This window comes from Carassius auratus, unplaced genomic scaffold (assembly GCF_003368295.1).
Source record: "Carassius auratus strain Wakin unplaced genomic scaffold, ASM336829v1 scaf_tig00214670, whole genome shotgun sequence".
NCBI lineage: Eukaryota > Metazoa > Chordata > Actinopteri > Cypriniformes > Cyprinidae > Carassius > Carassius auratus.
In genome coordinates this window covers 454-23,031 of record NW_020527760.1, presented here as the reverse complement: position 1 = coordinate 23,031, position 22,578 = coordinate 454, and the positions used below count along the sequence as shown (strand labels likewise).

Here is a 22,578-nt window from a genome sequence, read left to right as displayed (position 1 = left end):
CTGCCGAAGTCCGCCCGGGGGCATGAACACATCCTGGTTATCGTGGATTATGCCACCCGCTACCCAGAGGCCATTCCCCTCCGCAAGGCCACCGCCAAAAACATCGCACAGGAGCTCTTCCTACTGAGTAGTCGGGTTGGCCTACCAGCGGAGATCCTGACCGACCAGGGCACCCCTTTCATGTCCCGGATCATGGCTGACATCTGCAAACTCCTCAAAGTCCGACAGATCCGGACCAGCGTGTACCATCCGCAAACCGATGGGCTCGTGGAACGCTTTAACCAGACCCTCAAACAGATGCTGCGGCGTGTCGTGGCCGAGGACCGACGCGACTGGGACCAGATGATCCCGTATGTACTGTTCGGGGTCCGGGAGGTACCCCAGGCGTCCACCGGCTTCACGCCCTTCGAGCTCCTCTTCGGCCGCCAGCCCCGAGGGCTCCTAGATGTCGCCCGGGAAGCCTGGGAACAACAGCCTGTGGTATGTCGGACCACCGTCGAGCACGTCAAGGCCATGAGAGAGCGGATCGACAGGGTCATGCCATTGGTCCGGGAGCATCTGACCAAGGCCCAGCAAGACCAGCAGCGCCTCTTCAATCGGGCTGCCCAACCCCGGGAGTTCCAGCCGGGAGATCACGTCATGGTACTGGTCCCCACCTCAGCCTGTAAGTTCCTGGCCCGCTGGCAGGGCCCATATACGGTCACCGAACGGGTGGGACCCGTCACCTACAAAGTGCGCCAACCCGGTCGCCGAATGGAAGAACAGCTCTATCATATAAACCTGTTGAAGCGCTGGGTGGGGACCGGACCCCAGCTCTCGGCCCTCGCCGCCACCTCTCCCGTGGTTGTGGACATGGATCCCCATCTCTCCGCAGCCCAGAAGACGGAACTGCAGCACCTAGACGGAACTGCAGCACCTGGTCGGTCAGTTCTCGGATGTGTTCTCCCCTCTGCCAGGGCGGACGACCGTCATCCAGCACGAAGTCCGAACACCACCAGGAGTCATCGTCCGGCAGCGGCCCTATCGTGTCCCGGAGGCTCGGCGACACGCAATCGATACAGAGGTGCAGGAGATGTTGAAGTTGGGGGTAATTGAGCCCTCGCGGAGTCCATGGTCCAGCCCCATCGTCATGGTCCCGAAGCCCGACGGCACCCTAAGGTTTTGCAACGACTTCCGCCGCCTAAATGAGGTCTCTGAATTCGATGGCTACCCCATGCCCCGCGTCGATGAGCTCCTGGATCGACTAGGAAGGGCCCGGTTCATCTCGACTCTCGACCTCACCAAAGGGTATTGGCAAGTCCCCCTGTCTAAGGATGCCAAGCCTAAGACAGCCTTCTCGACCCCCAGTGGCCACTGGCAGTACCGGGTCCTTCCCTTCGGCCTGCACGGGGCCCCCGCCACATTCCAGAGGCTCATGGATGTCCTGCTGAGGCCCCATATGGCCTACGCCGCGGCCTACATCGACGACGTGGTCATCCATTCAGAGACCTGGGGGGAACATTTAGAGCGGCTCCGGAGGGTGCTGCTGGACCTCCGCCGGGCGGGGCTCACCGCCAACCCCCGGAAATGTCACCTGGCTCTCTCCGAAGCCAAGTACCTGGGCTTCTGCGTGGGACGTGGCCTCATCCGCCCCCAGGAAAAGAAGGTGACAGCTATCCTCTCGGCACCGCGGCCCTCTACCAAGACCCAGGTACGAGCCTTTTTGGGGTTGGCAGGATACTACCGATGTTTTATCCCTAACTTCTCCTCCTTAGCCTCTCCCCTGACAGATCTGACCAGGAAGGGGCAACCGGAGAAGATAGCCTGGAGTCTAGAAGCGGAAGAGGCGTTCCAGCAGGTGAAGTCAGCCCTCACCACGGAGCCAGTCCTGCGAGCCCCCGACTTCAACTGCCCCTTCCTGGTGCAAACCGACGCCTCGGACACCGGGTTGGGAGCCGTTCTCTCCCAGGTCCAGGACGGCGAGGAACACCCGGTGATCTTTATTAGCCGGAAGCTGACCCCGACCGAACAACGGTATGCCGCCGTGGAGAAGGAAGCACTGGCCGTCAAGTGGGCAGTCCTGGAGCTCCGCTATTACCTCCTCGGATGCCGGTTCACCCTGCTGACAGATCATGCGCCACTGCAGTGGATGGCCCGCGCAAAGGACACCAACCCCAGGGTAACCCGCTGGTTCCTTGCGCTCCAGGACTTCCACTTCACCATACAACATCGGGCGGGGACGGCCAACGCCAACGCGGACGGTCTCTCCAGGATAGGGGCAGCTTTCGCAGGTCTGTCAGGCTCCACTCCCCACCCTCCCCATATCTCCCCATTGTACCGCAGGTACAACTTTTTTTATTTGTATACTGTGTCAAATATAAGTTTAATAAATGTTCATATTTAACAGTTCTTCTTTTATTTTGCTAGACGTCATCCACAGACGCAGATTGGCGGGGAATAGCCCATGAGTTTCAATCTAAATGGCAATTCCCACATTGCCTTGGAGCACTTGATGGTGTAAACATCGGTATACAGCCTCCAGCAAAAAGTGGCAGTATCTACCATAATTACAAGTCCAGCTTCTCTGTGATAATGATGGCTGCTGTAGATTCCAATTACAAGTTCATTTATGCCAGTGTGGGTACCCAAGGTAGAGTTTCTGATGCTGGACTATTTGCTCAGTCAGACTTGCGTCAAGCGATGGATCAGGGCCGGCTGAACTTTCCTCCACCCGAACCATTGCCCGGCAGTGACATTATGATGCCATACATGTTTGTGGGTGATGAGGCATATCCTTTGAGGTGTGACCTCATGAAGCCATATCCTTACAGGCAAATGGACCATAGTCAACGAGTACTGAACTACCGTCTGTCCAGAGCACGGCGAGTGGTAGAAAATGCATTCTTGCCAACAGGTTATGAGTTTTTAGGAGCACCATATGCTTGGAGCCAGACAAGGTAGTTAAAATAACTATGGCCTCCCTATGCGTCCCTAACTTCCTCCGTGAGCGCAGGTCTGAGGCATACACACCTCCAGCCTTTGCAGACTGGGAGAACAATGACCACAACATAGTTGAAGGAAACTGGACGAATCAAGGAACAGGGTCTTTCCAACCAGTGGATCATAGAAGGGAACGTAATGCATCTGTTGTGGCAAAAATGCAACGAAACCTTCTGTGTGACCATTTTCTCTCACCTCCAGGTTGTGTTCCTTGGCAGGAGAAACACATTTAGTATTAAGGATGTCTGAGTATTATTTTGTAGTGGAGAAAACACTGTGCTTTATTCTGTCAGATGTCATACTGTAGCATCTTGTAATGTTTTTTATTTGAAAGAAAACTGCCTTTCTTAAAAAAAAAAACATGGTGCTTCTATAATTGATCTTAGGCATGAGGCATGAATGCTTTGTATATACTGTGTTCGGATCATAAAACCTGTGTATAGTTTGACATCAATGTTTCAAATCTAAACATTCAACAGGGGAGGAGGTATGTGATGTAGGTGTTGGTGTATTAGGCCTAGACAGTGGTGTCTGCAACTCATTGAGGGAATCTGTACTATAATCAGGATCATAGTCATCCGGGTCTTCTGTGTTGTCCTCGTCACTGGGTGGCAAATGAAACTGGAAAAAAGGTAAAACACAACAGTGGTGTCAGTGAATATTACAATTCTATGTAAATGGCAAATAATTATCATCATTCTCCATTTTCAAATTCATTGATTATTACAACATACATTGGTATTTAATAATGAATGTAATAATTTTGAACATGTAATACTTTTTCAACTTTCATAGCTCATAGCATAACTTATTTTGTAATAATTTAATTAAAAATGCATGCAGAGTATGCAATATATAGTACAGAACATTGCATTTTTAGCACATTGAGGTTTATTTATGTATATTTTTGCACACAATAAAACTGGTGTTATTTAATGTATTAAAAGTACAGATAAATATATTGACTGAAATAGGACTGCTTCCGAACTGTACATTGTGTATAGAGAAAAATGTGTTTGTAAACTTATAGTGGTCTCACATGGACGTTGAACAATATGTTTTTTTTTTATAAAATCCATAACCCTGAGAAGCCACCTCTGCCTAGGTGTCAGGGGTTTGTTCCCACTCCCACTAGGTTTTGGTTTAATTAACCTTGAGAACTGTTGTTTATATGCATAAAGGTTCCAGAATATGATGTGCAAACATATTTGTAAATGCATGACAAAAAATAATATAGCATTTACTACACGTTGTTTGTTTATATTACAGCATACTGTAATATTAACTATAGTCAATTGTTAGACTATAGTGAATATTGAGTTACACTACAATTTACTGTATTACATTTACTATATTATGGTTCACAAACACTTTAATATACTGTAGTATTTTTTCATCACGTAGTATCCTTTATTATTAAATATTATGAGAACGAAGGCTCTATTGGGACAGAAAATCAACTTATTTTGCTCACCTGGCTGTTGAAGGAAATTACCAATTTCTCTCCAACATTTTTCTTTTTCGACCCGATTGTGGTACAGCTCAGAGGAAACGTCAAACAGACACGAGTGCTCTTGCCAAATTTCTAGTAATTTTTCCTCCATTTCTTGGCACAAAATAGACAGAGAAGAAGCCTTTTTCTGTAACGAAGCCATGCTTGCTGATATTGTGGTCTATAACTCCTCCCCGAACTCCCCGCTGCTCTGTATCTTGCTCTCTCATTGGCTGTCGGTCATCACCGATGTAGTTTTCATTCAGAACACTTTTCACACAGCATGATTTTGAATCGCCGACAGGTCCATATATTTAGCATGCCAAATATCTCACGGGCATCGGCGACTCGTCAGTGATTCTCTCAGATCGCGTCTTTGCTCATTCACACTGTGTGATTGTCACTCGCGTGAACGAGCACCGATTTCCCTGTGATTTCGAGCATTTGTGGGTGATTTCTCAAAACCTGTCGGCGAGCCAAAAACTGTGTCTGAATGCAGCTTAATTTGGAACTTTTGAAAGTTAATAATATAGCAAGTTGCGGATTAGGGTCAGCAATATCCTTATCTTATCTAAAATATTCAAAATTTGAAATAATTTCAATTTATTTAATTTATTATTAGGTTTTTGTTTATTTTAATAACAATATCTGGCAACATTGCATCGCCAGCATTAGTCTGGCAGTAATCAGACTACACTAAGTGCATATAGCTTTAGATATTAAAATAGCAGGATTTTCTGCTATTTATAATACCTATTGCAAATAGTGGCTTTTATCTGCACCTCATTATTGTAGTACATTATAAAATAGAAGCCTATGCAATAATTATTAATGAGTGTAAATTTAAATTTTAATTCAAATTCTAAAATTGATTGGGACAATAAAACCCTCCCTACACCTACCCTTACCCTACCCAATACTCTTTTTTTTTTTAGACTTTGTCTCGACACGTAAAACTCACCTGGCTTTCACAGAAGCAAAACTACCTGGCTTCCACAGACAAAAATTCACCTGGCTTTCACAGAAGTGAAACTACCAGGCTTCCATGGAAAGGAATTCACCTGGCTTTCACAGAAACTAAACCACCTGGCTTCCACGGACACGAACTCCACAGAACCCGCACCAAAGATTACACTTATTTATGTTACCAACGGGCCTCTTCCTTTAAATAAGGGGAGACCAAAAGAAAATGAACTACAATGTTCCCAAAAAATTTAACAAATTTATTGGCAAATAAATCGATAACAATATATATCAAATTCAGAAAAGAAACTACATTGTAGAACAAAAAGTCATTCCCCCCCATGAAAGATGTAAATAGCCAGCCAACCTCTTATGGACCCCTATACAATCCCAACTTTAGCACACACCACAATTCCAAGCAGGGCCGGCCCTCACCAATTTGCTGCCCTAGGCAAGATTTTACCTGGCGCCCCATGCATCACAGCCCATTTCACCCTGTCATTGTGTTCATGATTTAGCATATATATATATATATATATATATATATATATATATGAAGAGTTCAGATGCAAAAACCTCTAAATGCCATCTGAAATTTTCATCTAAAATTAGGATTTTTATCAAGCGCCTATGCTTAGGTTGAGTCATTTTACTTTAATGGCAATGTGCAGGTCCTTTTCCAGGCTATTAAAGTGAAATAAGTGAACATAAATATAGGAGCCTGAAAAAATTCCTAATTTTAGATGAAAATTTCAGATGGCATTTAGAGGCTTTTGCATCTGAACTCTTCATATATATATATATATATATATATATATATATATATATATATATATATATATACACACACACACACACACATTACAGCTGAACTGTTTCCAACACTCATAATAAATCATCATATTAGAATGATTTCTAAAGGATCATGTGATAGACTGGATGTCACATGTGACACTGAAGAATGGAGTAATGATGCTGAAAATTCAGCTTTTCATCACAGAAATAAATGATAATTTAAAGTATAATAAATTGAAAACAAATTATTTTAAATTGTAAAAATATATCACAATATTATTTTTTTTCTGTATTTTTGATCAAATAAATGCACGCTTGATGAGCAGAAGAAACTTCTTTCAAAAACATTAAAAATAGTAATGTTTCCAAATTTTGGCCTGTACTGTATCCCCCCAAAACTGCACAACTGTAGAGTAAAACATTATAAAAAAAGTGATAATAAAAAATGCGTCTTAAAACTGACATGATTGTACAAAATCACAGTCTGGGGACTCAGAACTCAGAACAACTGCTAACATTAAGTTTATGGTAAAAATAACTGCCATGAAATTATAGTATCTTACTCCTATGCAATAAATTGTTCTTTCACTACATCTCTTTACCTCTGTCTTTATCCTCTTCTCTACTTTTTGGCACTGTATCTATCGCAGACTATGCTCATTTATAATGTGTCATGTAAATTCGGCCTTCCGTCACAATCAGGAAACTTTCACCGTGTCTAGAACTGGCGCGAGCTGCCAGGCCCGTTTCTACGAGCTGTGTGTTAACAAAAGCAGTACTGTCTACATTGGATGTGGCGTCGGGCACGCTACACAACAAATTACCAACAACTGATCGTGCGCGCGCTCTGTTTCTGACGCACTTCAAGCACTCGATGGGCAGGGGAAGATTGAAGCCTGACTTTTTTTTTTTTTTTTTTTTGCTTTATTTGGTAGTATTTCGAATTAATGGTTTTGAAGTGAGGTTCAAACAAGAAAAAAAAACATAAAAAGAGAAAACACCCTACTAGCCAGTACGATTCACAACATCTATACACGTAGCGCTGGAGGCATACAGCGCACACCTATCGATACTGGCTAGATGGGGAAATCAAAACAAAACAAACTCAAGAAGAACAGCGATCAACTAAACCTAATACAAAACAAAAAAAACATAATTAACGATACAAATTAATACACAAAAATAACCACAAAACACAAACAGAATTTTCATTTTTGGGTGAATTATCACTTTAACCAATTTAAATTCGACATAGCTTTTAACTCATTTAAATTCACTCATTTGTACAGTGAGTGTATCAATGAATCATAATGCAAGTAAACTGAACTTTTTTTAAATTCTTTTTTTCAAGGTTGGCACTTGAAAAAATGACCAAAATGACCAAATGACGAATTCTGACCCCCTGACGCATGTGGTAGGGCATCCAGATCATCAGTAACTACAAGTCAAGCAAATCCACTCCAACGGTCACGGACGTCTCCTTCCTTAAATGACTTTTATGCTCGCTTCAACAGCAACAGCAAGGAGACAGCCACCAAAATTACACACTCAGCAGACCACCAACCTCTCAATCTCACCTCCACAGATGACCACCTTGTACTGAGCCGGATAACCGCACGCAATGCTGCTGGCCCTGATGGCATTCCTGGACGTGTGCTTAGGGCATGTGCAAAGCAGCTTGCAGGGGTCTTCACAGACATTTTCAACCTGTCCCTCACCCAAGCAACTGTGCCAACATGTTCTAAGTCCACATCCATTGTGCCAGTACCAAAACACTCCTCCCCAATGTGCCTGAATGACTATCGCCCCGTAGCACTCACACACATCATTATGAAGTACTTCGAGCGCCTGGTCCTAGCACACCTCAAAGACTGCCTCCCACCGAAACTGGACCCACACCAATTTGCCTACCGTAGGAATAGGAGCACAGAGGATGCAGTATGCACAGTGCTGCACTCTGCACTCACACACCTGGACCATAACAACACGTATGTTAGGATGTTGTTTGTTGACTTCAGTTCAGCATTTAACACCGTCATTCCCTCCAAGCTGACCACAAAACTTGGAGACCTGGACATTAACATCTCTCTCTGCAACTGGATTATGGACTTTCTGACCAACAGGCCTCAGCATGTTAGGTCAGGCCACACCCACTCCACAACCATCACACTTAACACTGGCGTACCACAGGGCTGTGTGCTGAGCCCATTCCTCTACTCCCTTTACACCCACGACTGCAAGCCTGTGCATGGATCCATCATTAAGTTTGCAGACGACACCACGGTGATTGGCCTCATCACAGACAATGATGAGACTGCCTACAGGGAAGAGGTACAGCACCTGGCCACATGGTGCGCTGACAATAACCTGCTCCTTAACACCAATAAGACTAAGGAACTCATTGTGGACTTCAGGAAGAAGAAAGGAAGCATGCATGACCCCATCCACATTAACGGGATGGTTGTTCAACGTGTCTCCAGCTTCAAGTTCCTGGGAACCACCATCTCGGAGGACCTGTCCTGGGCCACAAACACCACCAGCCTGGTCAAGAAGGCTCACCAGTGCCTTTTCTTCCTCAGGACACTGAAGAATAACCAGCTGTCTTCAGCCATCCTGGTGAACTTCTACCGGTATGCGATTGAGAGCATCCTGACCAGTTGCATCACAGTCTGGTATGGGAACTGCTCAGTGGCTGACCGCAAGGCACTGCAGAGGGTGGTCAAAACTGCCCAACACATCACAGGGACACCACTTCCTGCCCTTGAGGACATCCAGAGGAAATGCTGTCTACGTCAAGCTCGCAGCATTCTCAAGGACTCCCCTCACCCTGACCATGGACTGTTTAACCTCCTGCCCTCCGGGAGGCGCTTCAGGAGCCTCCGGACAAGGACCACAAGACTCAGGAACAGCTTTTTCCCTAAAGTTGTCTCCTTGCTGAACTCTGCCCTCTGACACCCCTCAACACCACACACACAGACTCCTCCCCCTCTTCAACACTCCAACTGATTTATTTATTTATTCACAACAAGCAAAAAATCAGTAACTTGTTATTACTTGCACTACTGTCTGTTCATCCAGGAACTCTGAATAATCAATTTCCACACTGAAATATTTTCTATGCACTTTACTGTCTATTGCAATAGTGTAATTATGTTCATATGTTCATAGTTCTGCCTATAGTGTACATACACCATCCATCTGTGTAGTATGTTCATAGTACACCTCTGTATATCATGCCAATAGTATTTAAAATCTGTAAATTATGTCCATAATTCTTATCTGTATAGTTATTGTAAATATTATAGACCTTGTATATTTTGTACTTACGAACTCTGCCCTCTGACACCCCTCAACACCACACACACAGACTCCTCCCCCTCTTCAACACTCCAACTGATTTATTTATTTATTCACAACAAGCAAAAAATCAGTAACTTGTTATTACTTGCACTACTGTCTGTTCATCCAGGAACTCTGAATAATCAATTTCCACACTGAAATATTTTCTATGCACTTTACTGTCTATTGCAATAGTGTAATTATGTTCATATGTTCATAGTTCTGCCTATAGTGTACATACACCATCCATCTGTGTAGTATGTTCATAGTACACCTCTGTATATCATTCCAATAGTATTTAAAATCTGTAAATTATGTCCATAATTCTTATCTGTATAGTTATTGTAAATATTATAGACCTTGTATATTTTGTACTTACTGCTTATTGCACTTCTGGTTAGATGCTAACTGCATTTTGTTGCCTTGTACCTACATGTGCAGGGACAATAAAGTTGAATCTAATCTAATCTAAATCTAATCTAATTAGTGCTGTACTTGAATCATGAGACAAGCCAGAATCCTGGTGAAATGTCCTGGTGCTTGGTGACAAGGAAAACTCAGAAGATGATACTACAAGCAGCCAATCTGTGTTTCAAACTTTTCTTTGAATATGACATCTACTACCCAAAGCCCTCTGCTCCCATTTGAGAGTTTTTGGAACACACAATCTTTAATAGTTCCTTCTGCACACTGTCTCCTCCTTAAATACTTTATTTTATTGATCATCAGTAGGTCCAGCAGCTAGTATATTTTTTTTATTATTACTTGTTTTTATGATTATTCTTTGTTTTATTATTATATGTTATGTTCATTTTATTTGGAAGTCGTAACATTTGCCAAGTGTGTTTACCCATATTCGGAATTGGTGCTCTGCATTTAACCAATCTAAGTGCACACACACAGCAGTGAGAAGTGAACACACACCCGGAGCAGTGGGCAGCCATTTCCAGCCCCAGGGAGCAACTGGGGGTTCAGTGCCTTGCACAATTGCACTTCAGCCATGAGTATTGAGGGTGGAAGAGAGCACTGTTCATTAACTCCCTCCACCTAAAACTCCTGCCAGCACCGAGACTCAAACCGGTGACCTTCGGGTTACAGGTCCAACTCTCTAACCATTAGGCCACAGCTGTGAACTGTATTTGCACATTTGTGTGTTTTGATATGAATTGACACATTTGTACATCTTGAAAATGTCAGTTGTATTTTTACACATTCTTGTACATTTAAATAAAATATAATAAAATATATTTGTAAATGTGTTATTTGCTTATTAAAATAACAAATTAGTTCCAAAATATGGTTGTATAAATATTAAAATTAATATTTTTGACATGTTTGAGCTTATCTCTATTATAACAGTCCGAGTAATTCTGATTCCTGAACAGTAAACTTTGAGGTGTCAGCTTTGTGAACATTATGTATCTAGTAAGAAAGACTCCTAAGCAGTAACCTTTTAATTTTGGGTATGTCATTTGTCTCTTCATGCTGAAAATGGGGGGGGGGGGGGACAAGTAAGGGGTTAAACTGTATTCCGAAAACGAATGAAGTTTTTACAGGTTTGGAACAACACAGGAGTAAGTGATTAGTGACAATTTTGGGGTGAAGTATCCCTTTACTATCACTACTTTGAGTTGCGGACAATTGACACCGTTTTAGTTTGCTTCAAGACAGTCGAGAATTGATTTCCACTTAAAACTTGAGCTCAGCGATTTGGGTTATATTTAAAACAAAAGCCGCAAGTAATCCACATAGCTTTATATATTGTGAATGTCGGGAACCAAACTACTGTTTGGAAGACAAGTTAAAAAAAAAATTAAAAATAAATAATAAGGGGAGCCTTGTGCTGCCCCAGGTTAGCAACTGGGAGGAAGGATTAAGGAATGCACAACCTTACAATAGGTTGTGGAACCTTGGTTTAATAGTGATAGGGGAAAAGAATAAAAACACTGGGAAGAGGCATGTAATCCCGCATTCTGCCGAACCAAAACAATACCAATGGACAAAGAGACACCTAAGGGTTGTGCAAAGTTTATTAAAAACACTAGATTTACATGACCAGAGTAACTTCTCCACTGGAAACCACAGTCTGCTCCCCAGAGACAGCCTTGATACGAGTGTCTCTTCCTGAAAGAGAGAGAGGTTCGAAGTGAGCATGCACTTCTAAAATGCTCAGTTCCTCTTGTCAAGAGAAAGCAAGAACTCACGTTTCCTGGTGCAGCTTTGCTCACAAGAGCCAGATGATGGATGGCACACCTCTGTACTGCAGTGGATGAAGATCTGACAGGGAAGAAAGAGGCTCAAGTCATAGAATCCACAAGTAGTAAATATACAGAGGTTCAAGTAAAGGGGGGCATACGGTTTCCTGCAGAGCAGCCAGTGAGGCTGGATCTACAAATGTGAACATCTTCACAACAAAGCGCTTGTAGTGGGTTGGGAACTGAAGACCAGACGATCCAGTCACTGGAACCAGTGTGGTCCGATAGCGGTCGTCCTGGTAAGGGCATCTGAAAACAAGAGGAAGTTAGAAAGGGTCTCCCAGCAGACTACCTGGATAAAGACTGGCTGTACACTCACCCGCCGATCAGAAGGTCCCACTGGGGGAGACTGAGTGGACTGGGGGTTGAAGTCGTCCAACAACGTCCCAGCGTCAGGACAATGTTGGGGTCGGTCCTCTCCATAATGTGCACCTCAACATACACAGGCTCTCGCAGGACTTTTGTGATGGGATAATCAGCGTCACTGTAATAGGACGTGTAGGCCTCATCCCCTGAGGAACAACACTGGGGTTTAACCAGACTCCAGTTTGAAAGGCTTTAGGCAGACACAGGACAAGACCTTACCTTCAGCACAGCCTTTGGTGACACATTGGCCATTGGCCAGTCTGAGCTCCACCCTGAGAGGTCCAGGAGCAGCTACTGGTGGAGGTGGAGGAACAGAGTTGACCTCCACAACCAGAGCTTCCACAGAAGTTCCCGAATATCTACACTGGAAGAGAAACCTGGACGACACACAGCGAGCTTGTAGCGTTTATCAGGGATTAATGGTCACACCAAGACAAGGATCACCTACTCAAAATGACTGTCCCTTGTGATGGAACCATATGGTCCAATCCCCACTTCATACGAGGAGGTCATTCGGTTTTCATACACCACATATCCGCTGTCCTCCTGTGAATAGGAACAGTGTCAGCATCCAGTCCATCATAAGCAATGCAGAATAAAACCAGTAGCAGCTGCTCACCATCACGCTCGTGCCACATGCGGTCACAGGGAACTGGTATATAGCAAAGGAAGGTGTAGACCCCACAGGAGCACAAGGTGGGTCATTTCCACCCAGTAGATGAACCGTATCCAGACTCAGTCGAGGCAGAGTAACGTCTCTAGACACCACTACCACAAACTGACCATCTCTAATACACTGGACAGTCACTAGAACAAGGTACAAGAGCAGGTTAAATTCAGAGAATCAGTTTGACACAAACGGAATAAGATTGGGAACACTTACCCGCCCTTCCATAGAAACACTGCTGCCCGTTAAAGCAGCAGTTGATAGCTTCACACTCAGCACCACTGATCCCGGGTAGACCACATTGGATCTGCTCAGAATCAGCTACACATTTATCAAAGGGCTCTGCCTGCACTACTGGCTTCTGAAACTGCTGTTTAACTGGCTTCTGAATCGGAAACTGCTGGTTAGTTAACTGTTGAACAGGCTTCTGAAGTGGAAACTGCTGGTTAGTTAACTGTTGAACTGGCTTCTGAAGCGGATACTGCGGCTTAGTTAACTGTTGAACTGGCTTCTGAAGTGGAAACTGCTGGTTAGTTAACGGTTGAACGGGCTTCTGAAGTGGAAACTGCTGGTTAGTTAACGGTTGAACAGGCTTCTGAAGTGGAAACTGCTGGTTAGTTAACTGTTGAACAGGCTTCTGAAGTGGAAACTGCTGGTTAGTTAACTGTTGAACAGGCTTCTGAAGTGGAAACTGCTGGTTAGTTAACGGTTGAACTGGCTTCCGAAGTGGAAACTGTTGGTTAGTTAGCTGTTGAATTGTCTTCTGGAGCTGAAACTGCTGGTCAGTTTGCTGCATCATCAGAGCTTGAGCATCCTGAAGCGACTTACTCCACTGTGGAACAGCATGACAGAAAGCACAGACCAACGAAATCTGAACCAAACACCAACTTCCAGCCATTGTTCAACAGCTAAACACAAAGTGGAAACATTGCCCTTTGGTCTTTGTATTCTACAGATTTCAGCTAATTAACGATAGTCCCTCCCTCTTCATTAACAACTGAGTGGACAAATCCCAGGGTTGTAAATGGACATGTAAAACCGTTCTGGAGAATTTTTGCCTATGCCCAAGCCACGTACCTTTAATGTAGATATCCTTTAAAATATTGTATCAATGCATTCTGTGGCACCTTTAACTGGGATTATGAACTCCTATTTTGGCCGGAAACAATAGTTAGAATTTCTTAACGATGGATTTGTTTCTTATAAACACACAGCCTTTCCCTTCAAAAGACAGTAATTGATGTGAATTACTTGTGGATTATTTTGATATTTATATCAGCTCTTTGGACTTTCGTTCTGATGCCACCCATTCACTGCAGAGGATTCATTGGGGAGCAAGTGATGTAATTCTACATTTTTCCAAATCTTTTCCAATGATAAACTAAAAACTCTTTAAAAAAGAGAGATTTTTATGAATATTCTCTATTATTTGAGTCATGTCAGGGGCTTTTTTAATGACATTCATTGTCTATCATAGACACACAGTCAAACTTTAATTGTAAAATTGTGAATACGTGTAGCTGAAAAGCTCAGATCCTTATCAAGCCTTCCAATGGCTAGTGACATTCCAGAACGTTCTCATTTGTTAATTACAGGTCCAGAGGAGAATCAAAGGTAATCAATCAAGCTGAAAGGGGAGGAGCCGCTTAAATTCAAAGCTGTACTTAATGGCAAAGATGAGGACTGGTGGGTATTGTGTTTACGTTTGTCAGGATGGGTCTTTTGCAATATGTGTTAGTGCTGGTTGTGCTTGTGGTGTTTGATCTGAAGAATGCTTTTGGAAGTTTGAGATCCAGTCAAAGTCCAAAAAGCAAGAAGCATCAACCATATCCAGCTTCCAGAGTGGCTGTTTCTTCTCAAGTGCTCGGAAACCCTTTGCAGAAGGCTTCTCCGTCTCAGGGTCTTGACTACAGCGGATTTGCGCAAGAGCCTCTTGGTCTTCAGGAGAAGCAGGTGTTGCAGGGTCCAGTGAGGCCTTTGGACTGGAGGTTTCCCATTGTTCCAGAAGTGCCGAGTGAGATGGCGGTGGACTTCCGTTTGAGGCAACCTGTGACTCCCAGTAGTGTAGCTATTCAATGCGGTGAGAACCGGGTTCATGTGGAGGTACAGCAGGACTTGTTTAGCAATGGTGAACTGATCCAGCCATCTGGTCTGACTTTGGGAGGATGTCCTGTTGTCGGTTTGGTCCCAGGCTCCAAGGTGCTCTTCTTTGAGAATGAACTGCAGGACTGCAACAGTGTGTTGATGGTAAGAGCGGTTAAGTGTTACTAGATTTATTGAACCCTACTAAAAATGGGCCCTTGTTTTGGTATCGATGGCTCCCTGAATCTATATCTGGGGAAAAACTCTTAATAACCGCTTACTCGGGTAACCAAGTGTTATGGCGTGACTTGCTAAGATGCCTTTTGGAATGGTGGGGTTTGGGGAGAATCCTCTTGGTAACCACGTCAGTCTCCTATAGATGACCAAGGATGAGCTTGTCTACACCTTTGCCCTTACCTACACTCCCGAGGCGTTTGCTGGCACTCCCATTACCCGTGCAGGTGGTGCAGTTATTGGTGTTCAATGCCATTATCAAAGGTAAGTGACCTTTTGTGACTCGTGGCATTGCTTGCGGTGGTGGAACTGGAAGCCCGTTTAATCGGTTACTTGAACGGCAGGTTTCAAAATGTCAGCGGTAATGCCTTGAAGCCAACTTGGGTCCCTTATGCCTCAACGGAGGCTGGTGAAGAAGTCTTGCTGTTCTCCCTGAAGCTCATGATGGGTTTGTGCAGTTTCTCTAGACCTCCTGTCTTCTGAACGAGGCTGTGCCTAAGCAGTTCTTCCCTCTTGCAGATGACTGGTCCTTCGAGAGGCCTTCAAACTCTTACTTCCTGGGTGACGTTATTAATGTTGAGGCATCTGTGAAGGTATACAACCACGTCCTTCTGCGTGTGTTTGTGGACAGCTGTGTGGCCACCCAAGTACCTGATGTGAACGCCCTTCCGAGATATTTGTTCATTGAGAATCATGGGTGTGTTCATGTCACCAGATGCTGCAGAGTTGACTTGTTCTCGCGTTTGCTCCTTGTAACCACTTTGTCCCCGACAACTACTTTTCACTCCTTTTTAGATGTTTTGTGGATGCCAAGGTCACCGCTTCCAGCTCGCGCTTCATGCCTCGATCCCAGGAAGACAAAATCCGGTTCCAGCTGGAGGCCTTCATGTTCCAGGGGGGATCCAGTCCTTCTGTATGTATTATGAGTGTTTGGGAGAACGACCTCTCCCATTTGCTTTGGTTTGTTACCCCTTACCCGTGGTGTCTCTTGCAGATCTACATAACGTGTGTTCTGAAGGCCACTCTTGCTTCTGCACCTAGTGACGCGCTCCACAAATCCTGTTCCTTTGCCAATGGGTATGTTCATGCCACTTACGAATACATTAAAGGTGCCATGTCTGATTTTTCGTATTGCAGGTGGCTTGCTGCTGATGGGAACCACCAGGTTTGTGGTTGCTGTGACTCCACATGTGGTCCTGATGGTGGAACTGCTGCTTCTCCTTTTGGAGGTAGGAAGGTGCTTTTAAGCTTGGTTTTTGACCCTTCAAGCACTTAACTCTGGTGTCTGCTCTTTCTAGGCCTTCAGTGGGAAGGGAAGGCCTCGCTCGGTCCTGTTGTGGTTCAAGAGCACAAGAAGACTTTGGCTGGTCTTCAATAAATGTGGGGAAGCAAACTTATTCTTGCTTTGGTTTTTCATGTCTAGTTTAACCAATTGATTTGAGCGAGGAAGCGGCTAGTCCTACTGTACCTATTCTCTTGCCAGAAGGAAAGGCTCCCTTTTCACGTTAGGGAAGTTGATAACCCTTTTAAAGGGACCTGCTGTGAGCTCCCTTTTGATGAGTACTGTAAAGGTGGAATACATTGCCCATGGTGCTGTAAAGGGAATTCTGTTAATTGGCACTTGTGCCAAGAGTTCTGCGTGAACGTCCACATCCTTGAAGCACTAGAGATTTTGCGTGCCTCTTATGCAGTGAACTTGATTTCTTCGTGTTGGTAACTTCAAATGAGCGGTTTAATTTTCTCCTTGCATCCCCAAATAGGTTTGCTCAGTTAAATTTGTTTCCTAATGCTCCTTGTTGACATCTCTAATGCTTTTAAATCCATGTAAAATATTATACTCCCAGTATCAACACTGGCACAACATTTTCCACCTTCAGATGGGTTCTTTATTCCATTCCATTAGGAAAATGGCAGGCATCTCTTAAGTTCAATTTAGTATTTGGGGAGCCAAACTTGCAGAACCTGTACTGACGTAAGGGGTTTTTTTTTTTTTTTGTGCAGTAGCAGGTCTGTTATAATTCTGAAAAATCATTGCCGAAATGACACCCAAATAGAGCTAATGTTTGGACTGTCAGTGAATTACCTCTTTTGAAAACTGTTGGCTTGTGCAACATCTTGGGCTTCTTGGGTTTGTTTCTAGCACAGTTTCAATATTAAAGGGATACTCCACCCCAAATTGAAACTGGTCATCACTTGCCCCCAAGTCGTTCTGAACCCATAAGAGCTTCGTTCATCTTTGGAACACAACTTATTTTGGAGGAAAACCAGGAGGCTTGTCATTGGTCCACAGAGTGCCAAGTAAAATGCACTGTCAAGGTCCAGAAAAGCATCCTCGGAGTAGTCAGACTGTGTACGTTCTTCTGTGTCAGCCGCGCCACAAGCATATTTTTTTTTCTACATTTACGCTTTGATTTGAAAGAGAACCGCGGCGTCCTTTGTTGCGGCTAACAATAGCATATACCGTTTGCGTTCAGCAGGAGTTTTTCAAAATGGCGCTAGACACAGAGAAACCTCTGTACCCATGAAATATCCAAATAATAAACACACGATTACGTTAGTTAATGGTTGGTATGTGATTTTCTTGAGATTTGGGGGCGTTTTTATAACAACATTAAAAATGTACATCTGAAATGCTAACTTGTGCAGCGACGTAAAAGGCTATAAATGGCAAATTCCACATGTGATCGCAAAAGGAGGTTATTACAAACACTCAGTCAGGGTTTAAAGTGAGTTTTGAGTAGAAGCGTACTAATGATTTCATAAATAGTCTCATGTAGCTGGATGCTAACGTTAGCTCTAATGCAGCTAAATAGCAGGTGCAGTTCTTCTTCATAATGCATTTTGTAGTAATTTTGTAAAAGGTTGTAAGAAAATGTTTTGTTGTATTTTTATAGTAAGGCTTTTGATAATAGTGGGGTAAATGTATACTGGAAATGAAGCGTTGTGGCTTGGTAAACCTTGAAATACCCGAACAAAGGCTAATAGTAGCGGAATAATGATAAATGAAGAATGAGGATTTTGTGTCATACCTGGCCAATGTGTGAAAGTCTCGTTTCGGAAGATCAATAGAATTTTGGCGGTCCAAACAAGAGATAATCACATTCCAGGAGTCATAAATCAATTTTATTAGCCTTTTATGAGCCTTATCTAAAAACACACATGACATGGTCTTAGAAAAGGTTTCATAAAATTCACACTTTGTGAGATCATATTCTGAAATAAAGTATTAGTAGACTTGTGGCTTTAGCTTCATTGTGTATCTAAAATCATATCCTACATCATTTAATACACTTCAATAGGTTTTTAATATTTTTATTGACATGTTTGAGCTTATCTCGATTATAACGGTCTGAGTAATTCTGATTCCTGAACAGTAAACTTTGAAGTGTCAGCTTTGTGAACATTATGTATCTAGTAAGAAAGACTCCTAAGCAGCAACCTTTTAATTTTGGTTATGTCATTTGTGTCTCCATGCTGAAAATGAGTGGTGACAAGTAAGGGGTTAAATTGTGTTCCGAAGACGAATGAAGTTTTACAGGTTTGGAACAACACGGGGGTAGGTAAGTGATTAGTGACACAATTTTGGGGTGAAGTATCCCTTTAATATCACTACTTTGAGTTGCGGACAATTGACACCGTTTCGTGTTTGCTTCAAGACAGTCGAGAATTGATTTCCACTTAAAACTTGAGCTCAGCGATTTGAGTTGTATTTAAAACAAAAGCCGCAAGTAATCCACATAACTTTATATATTCTGAATGTCGGGAACCAAACTACTGTTTGGAAGACAAATTAAAAAAAAAAAAAAAAAAAAAGGGGAGCCTTGTGCCGCCCCAGGTTAGCAACTGGAGGAAGGATTAAGGAATGCACAAACTTACAAAAGGTTGTGGAACCTTGGTTTAATAGTGAGAGGGGAAAGAATAAAAACACTGGGATGAGGCATGTAATCCCGCATTCTGCCGAACCAAAACAATACCAATAGACAAAAAGACACCTAAGGGTTCTGAAAAGTTTATTAAAAACACTAGATTTACATGACCAGAGTAACTTCTCCACTAGAAACCACAGTCTGCTCCCCAGAGACAGCCTTGATACGAGTGTCTCTTCCTGAAAGAGAGATGTTCAAAGTGAGAATGCACTTCTAAAATGCCCAGTTCCTCTTGTCAAGAGCAAGAACTCACGTTTCCTGGTGCAGCTTTGCTCACAAGAGCCAGATGATGGATGGCACACCTCTGTAGTGCAGTGGATGAAGATCTGACAGGGAAGAAAGAGGCTCAAGTCATCGAATCCACAAGTAGTAAATATACAGATGTTCAAGTAAAGGGGGGCATACGGTTTCCTGCAGAGCAGCCAGTGAGGCTGGATCTACAAATGTGAACATCTTCACAACAAAGCGCTTGTAGTGGGTTGGGAACTGAAGACCAGACGATCCAGTCACTGGAACCAGTGTGGTCAGATAGCGGTCGTCCTGGTAAGGGCATCTGAAAACAAGAGAAAAAAAAAAGTTAGAAAGGGTCTCCCAGCAGACTAACTGGATAAAGATTGGCTGTACACTCACCCGTCGATCAGAAGGTCCCACTGGGGGAGACTGAGTGGACTGGGGGTTGAAGTCGTCCAACAACGTCCCAGCGTCAGGACAATGTTGGGGTCGGTCCTCTCCATAATGTGCACCTCAACATACACAGGCTCTCGCAGGACTTTTGTGATGGGATAATCAGCGTCACTGTAATAGGACGTGTAGGCCTCATCCCCTGAGGAACAACACTGGGGTTTAACCAGACTCCAGTTTGAAAGGCTTTAGGCAGACACAGGACAAGACCTTACCTTCAGCACAGCCTTTGGTGACGCATTGGCCATTGGCCAGTCTGAGCTCCACCCTGAGAGGTCCAGGAGCAGCTACTGGTGGAGGTGGAGGAACAGAGTTGACCTCCACAACCAGAGCTTCCACTGAAGTTCCTGAATATCTACACTGGAAGAGAAACCTGGACGACACACAGCGAGCTTGTAGCATTTATCAGGGATTAATGGTCACACCAAGACATGGATCACCTACTCAAAATGACTGTCCCTTGTGATAGAACCATATGGTCCAATCCCCACTTCATACGAGGAGGTCATTCGGTTTTCATACACCACATATCCGCTGTCCTCCTGTGAATAGGAACAGTGTCAGCATCCAGTCCATCACAAGCAAATGCAGAATAAAACCAGTAGCAGCTGCTCACCATCACGCTCGTGCCACATGCGGTCACAGGGAACTGGTATATAGCAAAGGAAGGTGTAGACCCCACAGGAGCACAAGGTGGGTCATTTCCACCCAGTAGATGAACCGTATCCAGACTCAGTCGAGGCAGAGTAACGTCTCTAGACACCACTACCACAAACTGACCATCTCTAATACACTGGACGGTCACTAGAACAAGGTACAAGAGCAGGTTAAATTCAGAGAATCAGTTTGACACGAACGGAATAAGATTGGGAACACTTACCCGCCCTTCCATAGAAACACTGCTGTCCGTTAAAGCAGCAGTTGATAGCTTCACACTCAGCACCACTGATCCCAGGTGGACCACATTGGATCTGCTCAGAATCAGCTACAGCTACACATTTATCAAAGGGCTCTGCCTGCACTACTGGCTTCTGAAACTGCTGTTTAACTGGCTTCTGAATCGGAAACTGCGGCTTAGTTAACTGTTGAACAGGCTTCTGAAGTGGAAATTGCGGGTTAGGTAGGTGTTGAACTGGTTTCTGAATCGGAACTGCGGCTTAGTAGCTTGAACTGGCTCCGAAGCGGAAACTGCTGGTAGTTAGCTGTTGAACTGGCTTCCGAAGCGGAAACTGCTGGTAGTTAGCGTTGAAAGCTTCTGAAGCGGATACTGCGGCTTAGTTAACTGTTGAACAGGGCTTCTGAAGTGGAAATTGCCGGTTAGTTAGCGGTTGAACAGGCGTCTGAAGCGGATACTGCGGCTTAGTTAACTGTTGAACAGGCTTCTGAAGTGGAAATTGCGGGTTAGGTAGGTGTTGAACTGGTTTCTGAAGTGGAAACTGCTGGTTAGTTAGCTGTTGAACAGGCTTCTGAAGCGGAAACTGTTGGTTAGTTAGCTGTTGAACTGGCTTCTGGAGCTGAAACTGCTGGTCAGTCTGCTGGAGCTGAAACTGCTGGTCAGTCTGCTGCATCATCAGAGCTTGAGCCATCCTGAAGCGACTTACTCCACTGTGGAACAGCATGACAGAAAGCACAGACCAACGAAATATGAACCAAACACCAACTTACAGCCATTGTTCAACAGCTAAACACAAAGAGGAGACAATTGCCCTTTGGTCTTTTTCTATTCTACAGATTTCAGCTAATTAACGATAGTCCCTCCCTCTTCATTAACAACTGAGTGGACAAATCCCAGGGTTGTAAATGGACATGTAAAACCGTTCTGGAGAATTTTTGCCCATACCCAAGCCACGTACCTTTTTATGTAGATATCATTTAAAATATTGTATCAATGCATTCTATGGCACCTTTAACTGGGATTATGAACTCATATTTTGGCCGGAACAATAGTTTGAATTTCTTAACGATGGATTTTGTTTCTTATAAACACAAAGCCTTTCACTTCAAAAGACAGTATTGATGTGAATTACTTGTGGATTATATTGATATTTATATCAGCTCTTTGGACTTTCGTTCTGATGCCACCCATTCACTGCAGAGGATTCATTGGGGAGCAAGTGATGTAATTCTACATTTTTCCAAATCTTTTCCCAATGATAAACTAAAAACCATTTAAAAGAGAGAGAGATTTTTTATGAAATATTCTATATTATTTGAGTCATATCAGGGGGCTTTTTTAATGACATTCATTGTCTATCATAAACACCACAGTCAAACTTTAATTGTAAATTGTGTGAATAAGTGTAGATGAAAAATCTCAGATCCCTTATCAATCCTTCCATTGGCTAGTGACATTCCAGAACGTTCTCATTTGTTAAATTTTGTTGAATCAAAGGTAATCAATCAAGCTGAAAGGGGTGAGGAGCCGCTTAAATTCAAAAGCTGTACTTAATGGCAAAGACGAGGACTGGTGGTATTGTGTTAACGTTTGTCAGGATGGGTCTTTTGCAATATGTGTTAGTGCTGGTTGTGCTTGTGGTGTTTGATCTGAAGAATGCTTTTGGAAGTTTGAGATCCAGTCAAAGTCCAAAAAGCAAGAAGCATCAATCATATCCAGCTTCCAGAGTGCCTGTTTCTTCTCAAGTGCTCGGAAACACTTTGCAGAAGGCTTCTCTGTCTCAGAGTCTTGACTACAGAGGATTTGCACAAGAGCCTCTTGGTCTTCAGGAGAAGCAGGTGTTGCAGGGTCCAGTGAAGCCTTTGGACTGGAGGTTTCCCACTGTTCCAGAAGTGCCGAGTGAG

General features: G+C 43.7%; 3 protein-coding genes across 3 annotated transcripts; 1 reads left to right on the top strand and 2 right to left on the bottom strand.

Moving 5' to 3' along the window:
* Positions 1-11,580: 11,580 nt before the first annotated feature.
* LOC113092613 (zona pellucida sperm-binding protein 4-like) lies at positions 11,581-13,795 on the bottom strand. Its single transcript, XM_026258278.1, has 8 exons — positions 13,073-13,795; positions 12,809-12,996; positions 12,638-12,735; positions 12,409-12,566; positions 12,143-12,335; positions 11,925-12,072; positions 11,773-11,845; positions 11,581-11,692 (listed from the first exon to the last, which is right to left on the bottom strand). The coding sequence occupies exons 1-8, from the start codon at positions 13,752-13,754 to the stop codon at positions 11,616-11,618; spliced, it is 1,617 nt and encodes a 538-aa protein (XP_026114063.1). The 5' UTR covers positions 13,755-13,795; the 3' UTR covers positions 11,581-11,615.
* Positions 13,796-14,538: 743 nt separating this feature from the next.
* LOC113092611 (zona pellucida sperm-binding protein 3-like) lies at positions 14,539-16,569 on the top strand. The gene is made up of 8 exons (XM_026258275.1): positions 14,539-15,103; positions 15,318-15,436; positions 15,517-15,620; positions 15,692-15,869; positions 15,968-16,085; positions 16,167-16,249; positions 16,310-16,401; positions 16,471-16,569. The coding sequence occupies exons 1-8, from the start codon at positions 14,570-14,572 to the stop codon at positions 16,548-16,550; spliced, it is 1,308 nt and encodes a 435-aa protein (XP_026114060.1). The 5' UTR covers positions 14,539-14,569; the 3' UTR covers positions 16,551-16,569.
* Positions 16,570-19,165: 2,596 nt separating this feature from the next.
* LOC113092612 (zona pellucida sperm-binding protein 4-like) lies at positions 19,166-21,365 on the bottom strand. The gene is made up of 10 exons (XM_026258277.1): positions 21,282-21,365; positions 21,071-21,161; positions 20,660-20,935; positions 20,396-20,583; positions 20,224-20,321; positions 19,995-20,152; positions 19,729-19,921; positions 19,504-19,651; positions 19,352-19,424; positions 19,166-19,277 (listed from the first exon to the last, which is right to left on the bottom strand). Exons 1-10 carry the CDS (start codon positions 21,363-21,365, stop codon positions 19,201-19,203), a joined length of 1,386 nt encoding a protein of 461 aa, XP_026114062.1. The 3' UTR covers positions 19,166-19,200.
* Positions 21,366-22,578: the final 1,213 nt, after the last annotated feature.

Bases quoted from the DNA above. Each gene is read 5' to 3' on its own strand.
- LOC113092611 (XM_026258275.1), top strand. From the start codon at position 14,570: ATGGGTCTTTTGCAATATGTGTTAGTGCTGGTTGTGCTTGTGGTGTTT. The intron at 15,621-15,691 runs GTTTGTGCAGTT...TCCCTCTTGCAG, and splicing joins CTCCCTGAAGCTCATGATGG to ATGACTGGTCCTTCGAGAGG. The intron at 15,870-15,967 runs GTGTGTTCATGT...ACTCCTTTTTAG, and splicing joins TTGTTCATTGAGAATCATGG to ATGTTTTGTGGATGCCAAGG.
- LOC113092613 (XM_026258278.1), bottom strand. From the start codon at position 13,754: ATGGCTGGAAGTTGGTGTTTGGTTCAGATTTCGTTGGTCTGTGCTTTC. The intron at 12,736-12,808 runs GTGAGCAGCTGC...TCCTATTCACAG, and splicing joins CATGTGGCACGAGCGTGATG to GAGGACAGCGGATATGTGGT. The intron at 11,846-11,924 runs GTATGCCCCCCT...CTTCCCTGTCAG, and splicing joins TGGCTGCTCTGCAGGAAACC to ATCTTCATCCACTGCAGTAC.
- LOC113092612 (XM_026258277.1), bottom strand. From the start codon at position 21,365: ATGGCTCAAGCTCTGATGATGCAGCAGACTGACCAGCAGTTTCAGCTC. The intron at 21,162-21,281 runs GTTCAACAGCTA...TTTCCACTTCAG, and splicing joins AGTTTCAGCTCCAGAAGCCA to AAGCCTGTTCAACAGTTAAC. The intron at 19,278-19,351 runs GTGAGTTCTTGC...TCTCTCTTTCAG, and splicing joins GCAAAGCTGCACCAGGAAAC to GAAGAGACACTCGTATCAAG.